At 43.3% G+C, this 17,398-nt stretch overlaps 1 protein-coding gene across 2 annotated transcripts in view; it reads left to right on the top strand.

Annotated features, from left to right (window-relative positions):
* The window catches only part of LOC137357140 (cell division cycle and apoptosis regulator protein 1-like), a 135,058-nt gene that overhangs the window by 33,078 nt on the left and 84,582 nt on the right, over positions 1-17,398 (top strand). For both annotated transcript variants that reach the window (XM_068023216.1, XM_068023215.1), the window contains exons 2-3: positions 11,861-11,975; positions 12,630-12,700. In XM_068023216.1, coding sequence (XP_067879317.1) covers positions 11,939-11,975; positions 12,630-12,700 — 108 coding nt within the window. In that variant the 5' untranslated portion in view covers positions 11,861-11,938. The remainder of the gene's footprint in view (positions 1-11,860; positions 11,976-12,629; positions 12,701-17,398) is intronic.

Genomic DNA, 17,398 nt, shown 5'->3' with positions numbered 1-17,398 from the left:
TGATACAATCTATCCTGTTTTTTCTCTCTCTCTGATACAATCTATCCTGTTTTCTCTCTCTCTCTGATACAATCTATCCTGTTTTCTCTCTCTCTGATACAATCTATCCTGTTTTCTCTCTCTCTGATACAATCTATCCTGTTTTCTCTCTCTCTCTGATACAATCTATCCTGTTTTCTCTCTCTGATACAATCTATCCTGTTTTCTCTCTCTGATACAATCTATCCTGTTTTCTCTCTCTCTCTGATACAATCTATCCTGTTTTCTCTCTCTCTCTGATACAATCTATCCTGTTTTCTCTCTCTCTCTGATACAATCTATCCTGTTTTCTCTCTCTCTCTGATACAATCTATCCTGTTTTCTCTCTCTGATACAATCTATCCTGTTTTCTCTCTCTCTCTGATACAATCTATCCTGTTTTCTCTCTCTCTCTGATACAATCTATCCTGTTTTCTCTCTCTCTCTGATACAATCTATCCTGTTTTCTCTCTCTGATACAATCTATCCTGTTTTCTCTCTCTCTCTGATACAATCTATCCTGTTTTCTCTCTCTCTCTGATACAATCTATCCTGTTTTCTCTCTCTCTCTGATACAATCTATCCTGTTTTCTCTCTCTCTCTGATACAATCTATCCTGTTTTCTCTCTCTGATACAATCTATCCTGTTTTCTCTCTCTCTCTGATACAATCTATCCTGTTTTCTCTCTCTCTCTGATACAATCTATCCTGTTTTCTCTCTCTCTCTGATACAATCTATCCTGTTTTCTCTCTCTCTCTGATACAATCTATCCTGTTTTCTCTCTCTCTCTGATACAATCTATCCTGTTTTCTCTCTCTCTCTGATACAATCTATCCTGTTTTCTCTCTCTGATACAATCTATCCTGTTTTCTCTCTCTCTCTCTGATACAATCTATCCTGTTTTCTCTCTCTCTCTCTGATACAATCTATCCTGTTTTCTCTCTCTCTCTGATACAATCTATCCTGTTTTCTCTCTCTCTCTGATACAATCTATCCTGTTTTCTCTCTCTCTCTGATACAATCTATCCTGTTTTCTCTCTCTCTCTGATACAATCTATCCTGTTTTCTCTCTCTCTCTGATACAATCTATCCTGTTTTCTCTCTCTGATACAATCTATCCTGTTTTCTCTCTCTCTCTGATACAATCTATCCTGTTTTCTCTCTCTCTCTGATACAATCTATCCTGTTTTCTCTCTCTCTGATACAATCTATCCTGTTTTCTCTCTCTCTCTGATACAATCTATCCTGTTTTCTCTCTCTCTGATACAATCTATCCTGTTTTCTCTCTCTCTCTGATACAATCTATCCTGTTTTCTCTCTCTCTCTGATACAATCTATCCTGTTTTCTCTCTCTCTGATACAATCTATCCTGTTTTCTCTCTCTCTCTGATACAATCTATCCTGTTTTCTCTCTCTCTCTGATACAATCTATCCTGTTTTCTCTCTCTCTCTGATACAATCTATCCTGTTTTCTCTCTCTCTCTGATACAATCTATCCTGTTTTCTCTCTCTCTGATACAATCTATCCTGTTTTCTCTCTCTCTCTGATACAATCTATCCTGTTTTTTGTCTCTCTCTGATACAATCTATCCTGTTTTCTCTCTCTCTCTGATACAATCTATCCTGTTTTCTCTCTCTCTCTGATACAATCTATCCTGTTTTCTCTCTCTCTCTGAGACAATCTATCCTGTTTTCTCTCTCTCTCTGATACAATCTATCCTGTTTTCTCTCTCTCTCTGATACAATCTATCCTGTTTTTTCTCTCTCTGATACAATCTATCCTGTTTTCTCTCTCTCTCTGATACAATCTATCCTGTTTTCTCTCTCTCTCTGATACAATCTATCCTGTTTTCTCTCTCTCTCTGATACAATCTATCCTGTTTTCTCTCTCTCTGATACAATCTATCCTGTTTTCTCTCTCTCTCTGATACAATCTATCCTGTTTTTTGTCTCTCTCTGATACAATCTATCCTGTTTTCTCTCTCTCTCTGATACAATCTATCCTGTTTTCTCTCTCTCTCTGATACAATCTATCCTGTTTTCTCTCTCTGAGACAATCTATCCTGTTTTTTCTCTCTCTGATACAATCTATCCTGTTTTCTCTCTCTCTCTGATACAATCTATCCTGTTTTCTCTCTCTGATACAATCTATCCTGTTTTCTCTCTCTGATACAATCTATCCTGTTTTCTCTCTCTGATACAATCTATCCTGTTTTCTCTCTCTGATACAATCTATCCTGTTTTCTCTCTCTGATACAATCTATCCTGTTTTCTCTCTCTCTCTGATACAATCTATCCTGTTTTCTCTCTCTCTCTCTGATACAATCTATCCTGTTTTTTCTCTCTCTCTGATACAATCTATCCTGTTTTCTCTCTCTCTCTGATACAATCTATCCTGTTTTCTCTCTCTCTCTGATACAATCTATCCTGTTTTTTCTCTCTCTCTGATACAATCTATCCTGTTTTCTCTCTCTCTCTGATACAATCTATCCTGTTTTCTCTCTCTGATACAATCTATCCTGTTTTCTCTCTCTCTCTGATACAATCTAGCCTGTTTTCTCTCTCTCTCTGATACAATCTATCCTGTTTTCTCTCTCTCTCTGATACAATCTATCCTGTTTTCTCTCTCTCTCTGATACAATCTATCCTGTTTTCTCTCTCTCTCTGATACAATCTATCCTGTTTTCTCTCTCTCTCTGATACAATCTATCCTGTTTTCTCTCTCTCTCTGATACAATCTATCCTGTTTTCTCTCTCTCTCTGATACAATCTATCCTGTTTTCTCTCTCTCTCTGATACAATCTATCCTGTTTTCTCTCTCTCTCTGATACAATCTATCCTGTTTTCTCTCTCTCTCTGATACAATCTATCCTGTTTTCTCTCTCTGATACAATCTATCCTGTTTTCTCTCTCTCTCTGATACAATCTATCCTGTTTTCTCTCTCTCTCTGATACAATCTATCCTGTTTTCTCTCTCTCTCTGATACAATCTATCCTGTTTTCTCTCTCTCTCTGATACAATCTATCCTGTTTTCTCTTCTCTCTCTGATACAATCTATCCTGTTTTCTCTCTCTCTCTGATACAATCTATCCTGTTTTCTCTCTCTCTCTGATACAATCTATCCTGTTTTCTCTCTCTCTCTGATACAATCTATCCTGTTTTCTCTCTCTCTCTGATACAATCTATCCTGTTTTCTATCTCTCTCTGATACAATCTATCCTGTTTTCTCTCTCTGATACAATCTATCCTGTTTTCTCTCTCTCTCTGATACAATCTATCTTGTTTTCTCTCTCTCTCTGATACAATCTATCCTGTTTTTTCTCTCTCTCTGATACAATCTATCCTGTTTTCTCTCTCTCTGATACAATCTATCCTGTTTTCTCTCTCTGATACAATCTATCCTGTTTTCTCTCTCTCTGATACAATCTATCCTGTTTTCTCTCTCTGATACAATCTATCCTGTTTTCTCTCTCTCTCTGATACAATCTATCCTGTTTTCTCTCTCTCTCTCTGATACAATCTATCCTGTTTTCTCTCTCTGATACAATCTATCCTGTTTTCTCTCTCTGATACAATCTATCCTGTTTTCTCTCTCTGATACAATCTATCCTGTTTTCTCTCTCTCTCTGATACAATCTATCCTGTTTTCTCTCTCTCTCTGATACAATCTATCCTGTTTTCTCTCTCTGATACAATCTATCCTGTTTTCTCTCTCTCTCTGATACAATCTATCCTGTTTTCTCTCTCTCTCTGACACAATCTATCCTGTTTTCTCTCTCTGATACAATCTATCCTGTTTTCTCTCTCTCTCTGATACAATCTATCCTGTTTTCTCTCTCTCTCTGATACAATCTATCCTGTTTTCTCTCTCTCTCTGATACAATCTATCCTGTTTTCTCTCTCTGATACAATCTATCCTGTTTTCTCTCTCTCTCTGATACAATCTGTCCTGTTTTCTCTCTCTCTCTGACACAATCTATCCTGTTTTCTCTCTCTCTCTGATACAATCTATCCTGTTTTCTCTCTCTCTCTGATACAATCTATCCTGTTTTCTCTCTCTGATACAATCTATCTGGCACCCCCCTCATTGAGGATAGGGATGTTTGTGGAGCCTCGCTCTCTGGTTGTTTAATTGTTCACCATTCACAACTGGATCTGGCAAGACTGCAGAGCTTTGATCTGATCCTTTGGTTGTGGGATCGTTTAGGTCTGTCTATCGCATGCTGCTTCCACTGTTCAGCGTACCTTTAGTCCTGTGCTGTAGCTTCACCAGGTTGGCAACTCATTTTTAGGTATGTCTATTGCTGCTGCAGTGAGGGATTGTGATTGAATACAATTATGTTGCTGCTGATGGCCTACAGCACCTCATGGATGCTCAGTTATGAGCTGCTAGATCTGTTCTGAATCTATCCCATTGAACACGGTGGTAGTGCCACACAACTGGATATCCCCAGCGTGAAGGTGAGACTTGGTTTCCACAAGGACTGTGCGATGGTCACTCCTACCAATACTATCATAGACAGATGCATCTGCGACAGATAGATTGGTGAGGGCTAGATCAAGAGAAGGAGGAGGAGAGGTGACTTAATAGAGACATATAAGATAATCAGAGGGTTAGATAGGGTGGATAGTGAGCGTCTTTTTCCTCGGATGGTGATGGCAAACACGAGGGGACATAGCTTCAAGTTGAGGGGTGATAGATATAGGACAGATGTGAGAGGTAGTTTCTTTACTCAGAGAGTAGTAAGGGCGTGGAACGCCCTGCCTGCAGCAGTAGTAGATTTGCCAACTTTAAGGGCATTTAAGTGGTCATTGGATAGACATATGGATGAAAATGGAATAGTGTAGGTCAGATGGTTTCACAGGTCGGCGCAACATCGAGGGCCGAAGGGCCTGTACTGCGCTGTAATGTTCTAATTCTAATTCTATCCTGTTTTCTCTCTCTCTGATACAATCTATCCTGTTTTCTCTCTCTCTCTGATACAATCTATCCTGTTTTCTCTCTCTCTCTGACACAATCTATCCTGTTTTCTCTCTCTCTCTGATACAATCTATCCGGTTTTCTCTCTCTCTCTGATACAATCTATCCTGTTTTCTCTCTCTCTCTGATACAATCTATCCTGTTTTCTCTCTCTCTCTGATACAATCTATCCTGTTTTCTCTCTCTCTCTGATACAATCTATCCTGTTTTCTCTCTCTCTCTGATACAATCTATCCTGTTTTCTCTCTCTCTCTGATACAATCTATCCTGTTTTTTCTCTCTCTCTGATACAATCTATCCTGTTTTTTCTCTCTCTCTGATAGAATCTATCCTGTTTTCTCTCTCTCTCTGATACAATCTATCCTGTTTTCTCTCTCTCTCTGATACAATCTATCCTGTTTTCTCTCTCTCTCTGATACAATCTATCCTGTTTTCTCTCTCTCTCTGATACAATCTATCCTGTTTTCTCTCTCTCTCTGATACAATCTATCCTGTTTTCTCTCTTTCTCTGATACAATCTATCCTGTTTTCTCTCTCTCTCTGATACAATCTATCCTGTTTTTTCTCTCTCTCTGATACAATCTATCCTGTTTTCTCTCTCTCTCTGATACAATCTATCCTGTTTTCTCTCTCTCTCTGATACAATCTATCCTGTTTTCTCTCTCTCTCTGATACAATCTATCCTGTTTTCTCTCTCTGATACAATCTATCCTGTTTTCTCTCTCTGATACAATCTATCCTGTTTTCTCTCTCTCTCTGATACAATCTATCCTGTTTTCTCTTCTCTCTCTGATACAATCTATACTATTTTCTCTCTCTCTGATACAATCTATCCTATTTTCTCTCTCTCTGATCCAATCTATCCTGTTTTCTCTCTCTGATACAATCTATCCTGTTTTCTCTCTCTGATACAATCTATCCTGTTTTCTCTCTCTGATACAATCTATCCTGTTTTCTCTCTCTCTCTGATACAATCTATCCTGTTTTCTCTTCTCTCTCTGATACAATCTATACTATTTTCTCTCTCTCTGATACAATCTATCCTATTTTCTCTCTCTCTGATCCAATCTATCCTGTTTTCTCTCTCTGATACAATCTATCCTGTTTTCTCTCTGATACAATCTATACTATTTTCTCTCTCTCTGATACAATCTATCCTGTTTTCTCTCTCTCTGATGCAATCTATCCTGTTTTCTCTCTCTGATACAATCTATCCTGTTTTTTCTCTCTCTGATCCAATCTATCCTGTTTTCTCTGTTACAGTCTATCCCGTTTTCTTTGATGCAATCTATCCTGTGTTGTCCCACTGTCACATGTAGTTTCTTCCGTTTTCTCATGGTCTCTGATGCATTCTGCTGTTGTGTCCTAGATTTACCTCCTTTGATTCCTGTCCTCTGATCAGAGTTTGCCTTTCACTTATGTTTTTGAGCTTACTCAGTGTAGGTTGGTGTTTAGCGCTGTTTGCTATTTCCTATCTCGTCTCAGCGGCGTTTCTGCTTCTTTGTCAGGTGATAGTTTTTGATTGGGGCAACTGTTGTATTTGTCACTCGCAAGTGACCCATCGTTTCCTCCTTCTGCTATATCACCCCACCTCTGTGAAGCTGCCTGAGTGTTCCAGTTGCTGCTCACATTTTAACATTTCTTCTATCACTTGGAAATGAACCCATGGTTGACTTTCTGACCTTATCTTAAAAGCATGTTCCATATTTCCCTTCTCCACGATGTTAATTTGCCTTTAACAGCTGAACAGTCACGCTGTGACACTTTTTTTCTGGCTGTTAGTCCTGGTATTCCTGAGGTCAACAGGAAAGGGAGATCCTATCCCACCCTTTGGTCCCAGCCTGGTGCTGATACGGCTGCACCCGTTTGATTAATTTCTTGAATTCCACTTGGTATCGAGCGAGGCAGTGGAACTGACTGGATTGTTCCATTGAAAGATGGCATGGACTCAATAGGCCGAATGGATTCCTTCTGTGCCATAACTGACTCTCTGACTGTATTACGGCACAGAAGGAGGCCATTCAGCTCATCGAGTCCATGCCTTCTCTCTATTGAGCAATCCAATCAGTCCCAATTCCCTGCTCTATCCCTGTAGTCGTACAAGATTATTTTTCTCAAGTACCCATCCACTTTGACTTCATGCGTCGTCTCCGCTTCCACTATCCACGTCTGCAGCGAGTTCCGGGTCAGTACTACGTGCTGTGTAGAAAAAGTTGTTCCTTGCATTTCCCTGTGCATGTCTTGCCCAGAACTTTCAATCTGTGTCCCCAAGTCCTTGTACCATCAGTTCAGGGGAACAGATTTTCGTTGTCTACCTAATCTTAGCCTGTCATAATCTTGTGCATCTCGATCAAATGTCCTCTCAGTCTCCTTTGCTTCAAGGAGAACAACCCCAGCTTCTCCAACTTTACCTTGTAGCTAAAATCACTCATCTCTGCAACAATTCTGATAGATCTCCTCTGTGCCCTTTCCAGCACCCTTACATCTTTCCAAAAGTGTAGTGAGCAAAATTGGACCCAATACTTGAGCTGAACCAGAGCTTTATTCAGCTTCAACATAACTTCCCTGCTTTTGTACTCAATACCTCTATTTATGAAGCCCAAAATTCCACATGCTTTGCTAATTCGGCTCTCAATTTGTCCTGCCACCTTCCACCCTGAGATCCCTCTCTTGCTGCACACTCTTCAGGACACTGACATTTTGTCTATTTTGTGTTTCCCAATCCCGTTGGCCAAGATGCATCACCTTCCAGTTCACTGTCTGAAATTCCATCTGTCACTTGTGGCCCTTTCTGCTAGCCTGTGTCCTGTTGCAGGTGGTTCAGTTCATCCTCAGTGTTTGCCATTCCATCAAGTTTGGTATCATTGGCAAATTTTCAAATGTTATCCTGTATTCCAGTATCCAGGTCCAGAAAATAAAGGGGCAAAAGGGAGGGAGGAACTGAAAACAATCGCTATCAGAAGAGAAAAAGTACGAGGAAAACTAATGGGGTTAAAGGCTGACAGGTTCCATGGACTTGATGGTCTGCATCCATGGCTACAGTGATAGTTGGATGCATTGGTTAAAGTTCCAAAATTCCCCTGATTGTGGATAAGTCCCGGCGGATTGGAAAACTGCAAATGTAACACCTCTATTCAAGAAAGGAGGGAGACAGAAAGCAGGAAACGACAGAATCCATCATGAAGGAAGTAGTGGTCGGACATTTAGAGAATCGTAATACAATCAGGCAGAGTCAACACTGATTTATGAAAGGGAAATTATGTTTGACAAATTTATTGGAGTTATTTGAGGATGTCACAAGCAAGGTGGATAAAGGAGAAACAGTAGCAGTCGTGTATTTCGATTTCGAAAAGGCATTTGATCAAGAGCCACGTAAAAGGTTACGATACAAGATGAGAGCTCATGGTGTCGGGGGTAATATATTAGCATGGGTAGAGGATTGGCTAACTGACAGGAAACAGTCGGAATAAATGGGGCATTTTCATGTTGGCTAACCGTAACTAGTCGAGTGCTACAGGGAGCAGTGCTGGAGCCTCAACTATTTGCGATCCCTTTTAATGACTTGGATGAAGGGACCGACCGGGTGTATTGTCGCCAAATTTGTGGACGTTACAAAGATAGGTTGGAAAGCACGTTGTGAGGAGGACACAAAGTGTCTCCGAAGAGATGTAGACAAGTTAAGTGAGTGGGCAAAAATTTGGCAGATGGAGTATAATGTGGGGAAATGTGTAGTTGTCCACTTGGCAGGAAGAATAGAAAAGCGCAATATTGTTTACAAGGGGAGAGACTGCAGAATGCTGCGGCGCAGAGGGATCTGAGTGTCTCATATATGAATCACAAAAAGTTAGCATGCGGATACAGCAAGTAATTAGGAAAGCATTGTATAAAAGTAAGGGAGTCTTTTGACAACTGTACAGGGCATTGGTGAGACTGCACCGAGAGTACTGCGGACAATTTTGGGCTCTTTTCTTAAGGAGGGATGTCCTTGCATTGGTAGCAGTTCAGAGAAGGTTCACTCGGCTGATTTCTGGGGTGAGGGGTTTGTTTGATGAGGAAAGATTGAGCAGGTTGGGCCTATATTGCAATTCAGAAGAATTGCAAGATCAGGTGATCTTATTGAAACATGTAAGATTCTGTCGGGGTTTGACAGGGTCGATGCTGAGAGGATGTTTCCCCTCGTGGGGGAATCTAGAACCTGGGGGCGCAATCACAAATGAAGTGATCTCCCTTTTAAGATGGAGATGAGGAGGAATATCTACTTGATGAGAGTTGTTGATCTTTGGAACTCACTTTCCCAGAGAGCAGTGGAGGCTGGGTCATTGAACATATTCAAGGCTGAGTCAGATTTTTGATCTACAAGGGAGTCGAGGGTTATGGGGGGCAGGAAGGAAAGTGGAGTTTAGCCCACAGTCAGATCAGCTATGATCTTATTCAATGGCAGAGCAGGCACGAGGGGCTGAATGGCAGACTCCAGCTTCTTATGATCTTACGTTATCCTCTTTGTCCCTAATAGGCCCCACCACACCTCTTGGTACCCGCTTACTGTTTACATGCAGCTTGAAGATCTTTGGGATCCTTTTTAAGTTAACTGCCATTCTATTCTCTTATTCTCCCTTTGCCAGACTGATTTTCCTCTTCACCTCCGCTCAATTTATTCTATTTAACCGGATCCTGACTTGAAGAATTTCACTTGACATGTATCATATATCCTTTTTTCTGTTTCATAATATTCTCTATCTCCCTCGTCATCCAAGGAGCCGTGGTTTTGGTTCACTCCTTTTTGCCCTTGTTGGAACGTATCTAGCCTGTTCCTGAAGCATCTCCTCAAAGATCGCCCATTACTGCTTTTCCTGTCAATCTTTGGTTCCATTTTACCCTGTCTAGATCCACTCTCCTCTCATTGAAGCTTGCCCCCATCCAATTTAGACGCTCTACTTTAGATTGTTCCTTGCTCTTGTCCATTATTAATCGAAACCATGTGATACGATGATCACTGTTCGCCAATTGTTTCCTTACGGACACTTGACCCACCACATTCTCCAGCACCAGATCCATCCATGTCCCCTTCCTTGCTGGACTGACAACATACTGATCAAGGAAGTTCTGCTGAACACAATTTCAGAAATTTCTCCCCCTCCTTTCCTTTTACTCTAATATTATCCCAGTTGAGATTTGGGTAATTGAAGTCCCCCACTATCTATAGTTCTTGCACATCACTGTGATTACCCTGCAGATTTTCTCTATTGTTCCCACTGTTGGGAGGCCTTTAGAATACCCCCAGGAGCATAACCGTCGCCTTCTCTGTACCCAACTCTAACCAAATGGATGCTGTCTTTGTCCTCTCAAGGACACCCTCCCTTTCCAATGCTACAGTGTCCTTCCTAAACCCTTTTTTCCTTCCCTATCTTCTCTGAACACCTTGTAGCCTTGAATATTGTCACCATTTTTAAGCCGCCTTTTAGTTATTTCCACTACATCATATTCCCAAACGGCATTTGTGCTTGTAGTTCACCAACCTTATTTTCCACACTTTGTGTGTTCATGTACATGCATTGTAAAGCTGTCTGTGTATTCCGAAAAGTCCTCCTTCAGTGGTTCACCACTCTCTGGGTGAAGAAATCTCTCCTCATCTCAGTCCTAAATGGCTTACCCCTTATCCTTAGACTGTGACTCCTGGTCCTGGACTCCCCCGCCATTGGGAACATCCTTCCTGCATCTAGTCTGTCCAGTCCTGTTAGAATTTTGTATGTTTATGTGAGATTCCCTCTCATTCTTCAAAACCCGAGCTAAGACGAGCCTAATCAACCCAATCTCTCTTCATACATCAGTCCTGCCACATGTTGGTGCTCACCCCCCTGCCAATTTAGTTAAAAACCTCCTCAACCACATGAGTGAACCTCCCCACGAGCACATTGGGCCCAGTCCTTTTTGAATAGGTGCCTGCTGCCCTGGAACTGGTCCCAAATGCCCCAACAATCTGAAGTCCTCCCTCCTGCACCATGCTTCAAGCCACGCATTGATAGTCCCTCTCTTTCTATTTCTATTCTGGCTGGTGCATGGCACTGGGAGTACTATAGAGATTACTCCCATCGAGGTCCTGCATTTAAACTTCCTCCCTATCTGCAGGGAGATTCCTGACTACTCAGGAAATTCTGCCCTCTGAAGTTGAGTCCTGCTGGAGGCATCAAACAGGTTCGAAGTCTCTTCTTTCTCGGGTAAGGGAAAGAACCCCTTGCCCAAGAGGCCTTGAAGCTCCCTTTGAGATGTAGAAGATTATGATGTGATTATTTTGACTGGGCCGTCAGTGAGCCTCTCCGCAGATGTCAGAACAAGATGGCTGGGGTCTGACTGGCAGCTTGGGTGGGCACACTGAAACTTTGAAGCCTCTCTCAACTGGCAGGAGAGTTTCAAGCTTATCCCATGTTTTCTCGAATACGTGAGCTTCTCTGCCTTGCCTCTGACACTTGGGTTGTCAACCTCATGTCTCTAATAGAAACTGCATGGAGGTGTTGAAGGTTGTGATCAGGCCATGGCCTATTTCACACTACTTAGGTCTGAAGGTGCCAATCCTGGCCCTTGCTGAGTTAGCTGATCTCAAGCAATGCTTCATTGCTATTTCTAAAACCGGTCACTGGAATGCACACTGTCCATTCGGAAAAGGCTGAGGTGGCTGTTTGAGGGCACAGAGGGCTTGGCTGTGATTGTCTCACTGGATGCTTATTTGCTGGGCTCACAGGTCGTGTCTTGAGTGAATCACCATCATACGTTAGACTGGGGACTGTTGTTGATTGTAAAACTAACTGTCAGTGCAATTCACATTCCAGTGTGTGAACTGTCTGTAATCTCTTATGTTTCTCAGGTGAGTTTCAGCTGAGTCAGACACTACCTTCTGAGAGACGAGACCCTGTGCTTAGGTGGTGAGGAGTACAGACGATCAATGTGGGGCAATCAGTTTCAGTCTGCGACAAAGGCAGGTATGTACTTGTTGAGTGAGTCTGATTTTGTATGAACTGCTGTCTGGCTCTGCTTATTCAACGTGATTGGTCTCAAACACAACAGCTAAATTGACAGTCAGACTGCACTCTTTAATATTGTGGCATCTGTACTGCTTCACATCTAAACATTCCTCACACTTGCATCATTACCTGCCGATTCTGCCCCTGGCTCCTCATTTCTCATTCACCTCTTGATTCCGAGCCCACCCTGACTTGGCTTGCTTCCTTCCTGGTCACACCATATCTCGTCTGATGCCCCCTATAACTTGCCCTGTTCTCTTGGGCAGACTGACTGCTTCTGTGCCTGTACATCAGGGATGTGGAACAGTTGATAGGCATTGAAACCAAATATGGTGCTCCTCAGTGACCTGAAGTAAGTGTAAACTCTGATACTGTGAGGTGTTCAATAAGTTCACAAACTGAGAGCAGTGGATTATCCACAGAGAAACTCTTTGTGCGGTATTGTGTGGATGAATGCTCTCGAGTGCTGGTGTCATGTGGTTTCTGGAAAGAAGGGTGGACATTCGAGTGACCAGGCTCTGCTCTCCCTTCAAGAACTTGGCTGCCTACCCATGGTTGGTGTATAAACTCTGTGATTATGACTGAGATTGAAGTCTGTGTTCCTTCCCCTAGGTGTTCATGGCGGCCAGCAACACTCGCTGCTGGGACCCGGGCCACCATCCATACAACAGGCGTTGCTACAGGTAACCTCCACACAAGGGGACGTGTCTGTCACTTTGGGGGGTGGGGCTGGTGGGCAATGTTAGCGAGAGCTCTCACTGTTGGGGCGGGGGATTAATGTTGGGTCGTGCAGTCACTTTGTCGGGACAGATAATGTTTGAGAGTGCTGTCACTCTTGTTGGGGGGAATATTGGGGAGTGCTGTCACTCAGTTGGGGGCGGGGGGAATGATTGTTGGTGAGCGCCATCTATTTCTGTCAGTTTCTGATTGAATTCACTGTGCACCACTGAGAGATCGATTCAGAATCCTTTCAGGTTAGCCAGCACTGGAATTGCAATCCTGCTGAGTTGCCCCTACTTTAAATAAAAAGCTGCTGTGGACTGGAGCCAGGTTAAATGAAAGATGGTGAAAATGAATGCGTCTCTGCGTAGATGCGAAACAACTGATTTTCCTCTTCAATTGTGCTCGCTGTGTGCAAACAAGCTGCATTTCGATTTTCTGTCGGTCATCGTGTTCATCAAGGTGAGAGCTGCTGGTTTTGGGGAGTCGAATTCGTACCATTTCTGGCACCTAGTCTCAGCATCGAACCCTCCCAGTTCTGGTATAATATTTCTCTGATAGTGATTTTTATCCAGGATTATCCTGAGGCAGAGAAGCCACAGCTGCTTTTTGCATCTTCTCTCATGCATTTCACTGTTGTCTCGGCCATTTTCTGCACACCACTCTGTGATTGCTATATCTGTTGTTCATCTTCCCTTCACCTCTCAGTTTTTAACTTCCTACCTTAGTAAAATGCCTTTCTTTTTCAGCCTTCACTTCTGATGGAGTGCTCACAGCTTGCCAGTTGTCTGGACAGATGCTAACTGACCTGCTGTGTTCCCTTCTCTTGAGGATTCAGGTCTCACTCTCCTCACTGTGCCAAGACTAAAGCAGTCGCTGAGGAACAGAGCAGCATCCAATCTTTGTAGTTAGACAACATTTAATTTGCAAAGCATGCAACATTCAGTCGAGACTTTACAACTTAATTGTCGTTGCAACAAAGCATAATAACTAGCTAGATTAGAGTTTGATATGTGGGCTGAGATTTCCACCCCATATAGAAACATAGAAAATAGGAGCAGCAGTAGGCCATTTGGCCCTTCGAGCCTGCTCTGCCATTCATTATGATCATGGCTGATCATCCAACTCAGTGATCCTGTTCCGGCTTTCGCCCCATACCCTTTGATCCCTTTCGCCCCAAGAGCTATATCTAACTCATCTTGAAAATGTTTAGGCCTCAACTGCTTTCTGTGGTAGCGAATTCCACAGGCTCACCACTCTCTGGGTGAAGAAATTTCTCCTCATCTCAGTCCTGAATGGTTTACCCCGTATCTTTAGACTATGACCCCTGGTTCTGGACTCCCCCCACCATTGGGAACATCCTTCCTGCATCTACCCTGTCAAGTCCTGTTAGAATTTTATAGGTTTCTATGAGATCCCCCCTCACTCTTCTGAACCCCAGCGAATAGAATCCTAACCTACTCAAGCTCTCCTCATACGTCAGTCCCGCCATCCCAGGAATCAGTCTGGTAAACCTTCGCTGCACTCCCTCTATAGCAAGAACATCCTTCTTCTTGGTCGCAAAGATTGCCTGCTTCCATAACCCTTCCCCCAGCTCATTCCCCCCTCAGCCCATCTGCTGCTGAAATACTCAGCCATGCCTTTGTTACTTCCAGACTCAACTAGTGCAATGCTCTGTTACCCAGCCTCCTATCTTCCACCTCCATAAACTTGAGCTCATACAAAACTCCGCTGATGATATCCTAACTCAATTCTCAATCTCTTCACATCTCCATGGCTTATCCCTTCCCCCTCTCTGTAACCTCCTCCAGCCTCGACAATCTTTCACGTTCTCTGCGCTCCTCCAATTCTGGCCTCTTGTCCATTCCCTTTGCTCCTCTATTGGTGGCCATGCCTTCAGCTGCCAAGACCCGAAACTCTGGAATTCCCTCCTAAAACCTTAACTTTTTCTTCCTTTAAGACCCTGCTTAATACCTACCTCTTTGACGAAGCCTGTCTCAATATTTTCTTTTGTGATTCATTTTTTAAATTTGTTTTTGGGATGTGTTACTGGCAAGGCCAGTATTTCTTGTCCATCCCTAATTGCCTTTGAGAAGATAGTGGTGAGCTGCCTTCTTGAACTGCTGCAGTCCGTGTGGTGTAGGTACACCCACAGTGCTGTTAGGAAGTGAGTTGCAGGTTTTTGACCCAGCAGCAATGAACAGCGATTATAGTTCCAAGTCAGGATGGCAAGTGACTTGGAGGGGAACTTGCTGGTGGTGGTGTGAGCATGTATCTGCTGCCTTTGGCATTCAGGTGGTAAACATCACAGGTCTGGAGGATGCAGTTGAAGGAGCCTTTGGTGAGTTGCTGCAATGCATCTTGTAGATGGGACACAATGCTGCCATTGTGCGTGAGTGTTGGAGCGAGTGAATGTTGAAGGTGGTGCCAATCAGGTGGGCTGCGTTGTCTTGGATTGTATTGAGCTTCTTGAGTGTTTTTGGAGCCGCATTCATCTAAGCAAGAAGCCACCACATTCCTGACTTGTGCCTTGTCGAGGGTTGACAGGCTTTGGGAAGTCAGGAGGTGAGTTACTTGCTGCAGAACTCCCAGCCACTAACTTGCTCTTGTAGCCACAGCATTTATAGAACAAAGAACAGTACAGCACAGGAACAGGCCATTCGGCCCTCCAAGCCTGCGCCGATCTTGATGTCTGTCTAAACTAAAACCTTCTGCACTTCCGGGCTCCGTATCCCTCTATCCCCATCCTATTCATGTATTTGTCAAGATGCCTCTTAAACCTCGCTATCATATCTGCTTCCACCACCTCCCCCGGCAGCAAGTTCCAGGTACTCACCACCCTCTGTGTAAAAAAAACTTGCCTCGCACATCCCCTCTAAACTTTGCCCCTTGCACCTTAAACCTATGTCCCCAAGTAATTGACTCTTCCACCCTGGGCAAAAGCTTCTGACTGTCCACGCTGTCCATGCCGCTCATAACTTTGTAAACCTCTATCATGTCGCCCCTCCACCTCCGTCGTTCCAGTGAAAACAATCTGAGTTTCTCCAACCTCTCCTCATAGCTAATGCCCTCCAGACCAGGCAACATCCTGGTAAACCTCTTCTGTACCCTCTCCAAAGCCTCCACGTCCTTCTGGTAGTGTGGTGACCAGAATGGCATGCAATATTCTAAGTGTGGCCTAACTAAGGTTCTGTACAGCTACAGCATGACTTGCCAATTTTTATACTCTGTGCCTCGACCGATGAAGGCAAGCATGCCGTACGCCTTCTTGACGACCTTATCCACCTGCGTTGCCACTTTCAGTGATCTGTGGACCTGTACGCCCAGATCTCTCTGCCTGTCAATACTCCTAAGGGTTCTGCCATTTACTGTATACTCACCACCTGCATTAGACCTTCCAAAATGCATGACCTCACATTTGTCCGGATTAAACTCCATCTGCCATTTCTCCACCCAAATCTCCAACCGATCTGTATCCTGCTGTATCCTCTGACAATCCTCATCACTGCCTCCCAACTCCACCAACCCCGAATCAGACCAGCTACATTTTCCTCCAAATCATTTATTTATATATATATATATATATACTGCAAACAGCAAAGGTCCCAGCACTGATCCCTGTGGAACACCACTAGTCACAGCCCTCCATTCAGAAAAGCACCCTTCCACTGCTACACTCTGTCTTGCATGACCGAGCCAGTTCTGTATCCATCTTGCCAGCTCACCTCTGATCCCGTCTGACTTCACCTTTTGTACCAGTCTGCCATGAGGGACCTTGTCAAAGGCTTTACTGAAGTCCATGCAGACAACATCCACTGCCCTTCCTTCATCAATCACCTTTGTTACTTCCTCAAAAAACTCAATCAAATTAGTGAGACACGACCTACCCTTCACAAAACCATGTTGCCTCTCGCTAATAAGTCCATTTGGGTGTAAATCCTGCCCCGAAGAATTCTCTCCAATAATTTCCCTACCACTGACTTAAGGCTCACCGGCCGATAATTTCCTGGATTATCCTTGCTACCCTTCTTAAACAAAGGAACAACATTGGTTATTCTCCAGTCTTCTGGGACCTCACCTGTAGCCAATGAGGATACAAAGATTTCTGTCAAGGCCCCAGCAATTTCTTCCCTTGCCTCCCTCAGTTTTCTGGGGTCGATCCCATCAGGCCCTGGGGACTTATCTACCTTAATGCTTTGCAAGACACCCAACACCACCTCCTTTTTGATAATGATGTGACCCAGACTATCTACACTCCCTTCCCGAGCCTCATCATCCACCAAGTCCTTCTCTTTGGTGAATACTGATGCAAAGTACTCATTTAGTACCTTGCCCATTTCCTCTGGCTCCACGCATAGAATCCCTCCTCTGTCGTTGAGTGGGCCAACCCTTTCCCTGGCTACCCTCTTGCTCTTTATATACGTATAAAAAGCCTTGGGATGCTCCTTAATCCTGTTTGCCAATGACTTTTCATGACACCTTTTAGCCCTCCTGACTCCTTGCTTAAGTTCCTTCCTACTTTCTTTATATTCCTCAAGGACTTTGTTTGTTCCTAGCCTTCCAGCCCTCACAAATGCTTCCTTTTACTTTATGACTAGGCTCACAATATCCCTCATTATCCAAGGTTCCCGAAACTTGCCAAACATATCCTTTATCCTCAC

Source organism: Heterodontus francisci, chromosome 47 (genome assembly GCF_036365525.1).
Source record: "Heterodontus francisci isolate sHetFra1 chromosome 47, sHetFra1.hap1, whole genome shotgun sequence".
Lineage (NCBI taxonomy): Eukaryota > Metazoa > Chordata > Chondrichthyes > Heterodontiformes > Heterodontidae > Heterodontus > Heterodontus francisci.
This window is presented reverse-complemented; position numbering and strand designations above follow the sequence as displayed.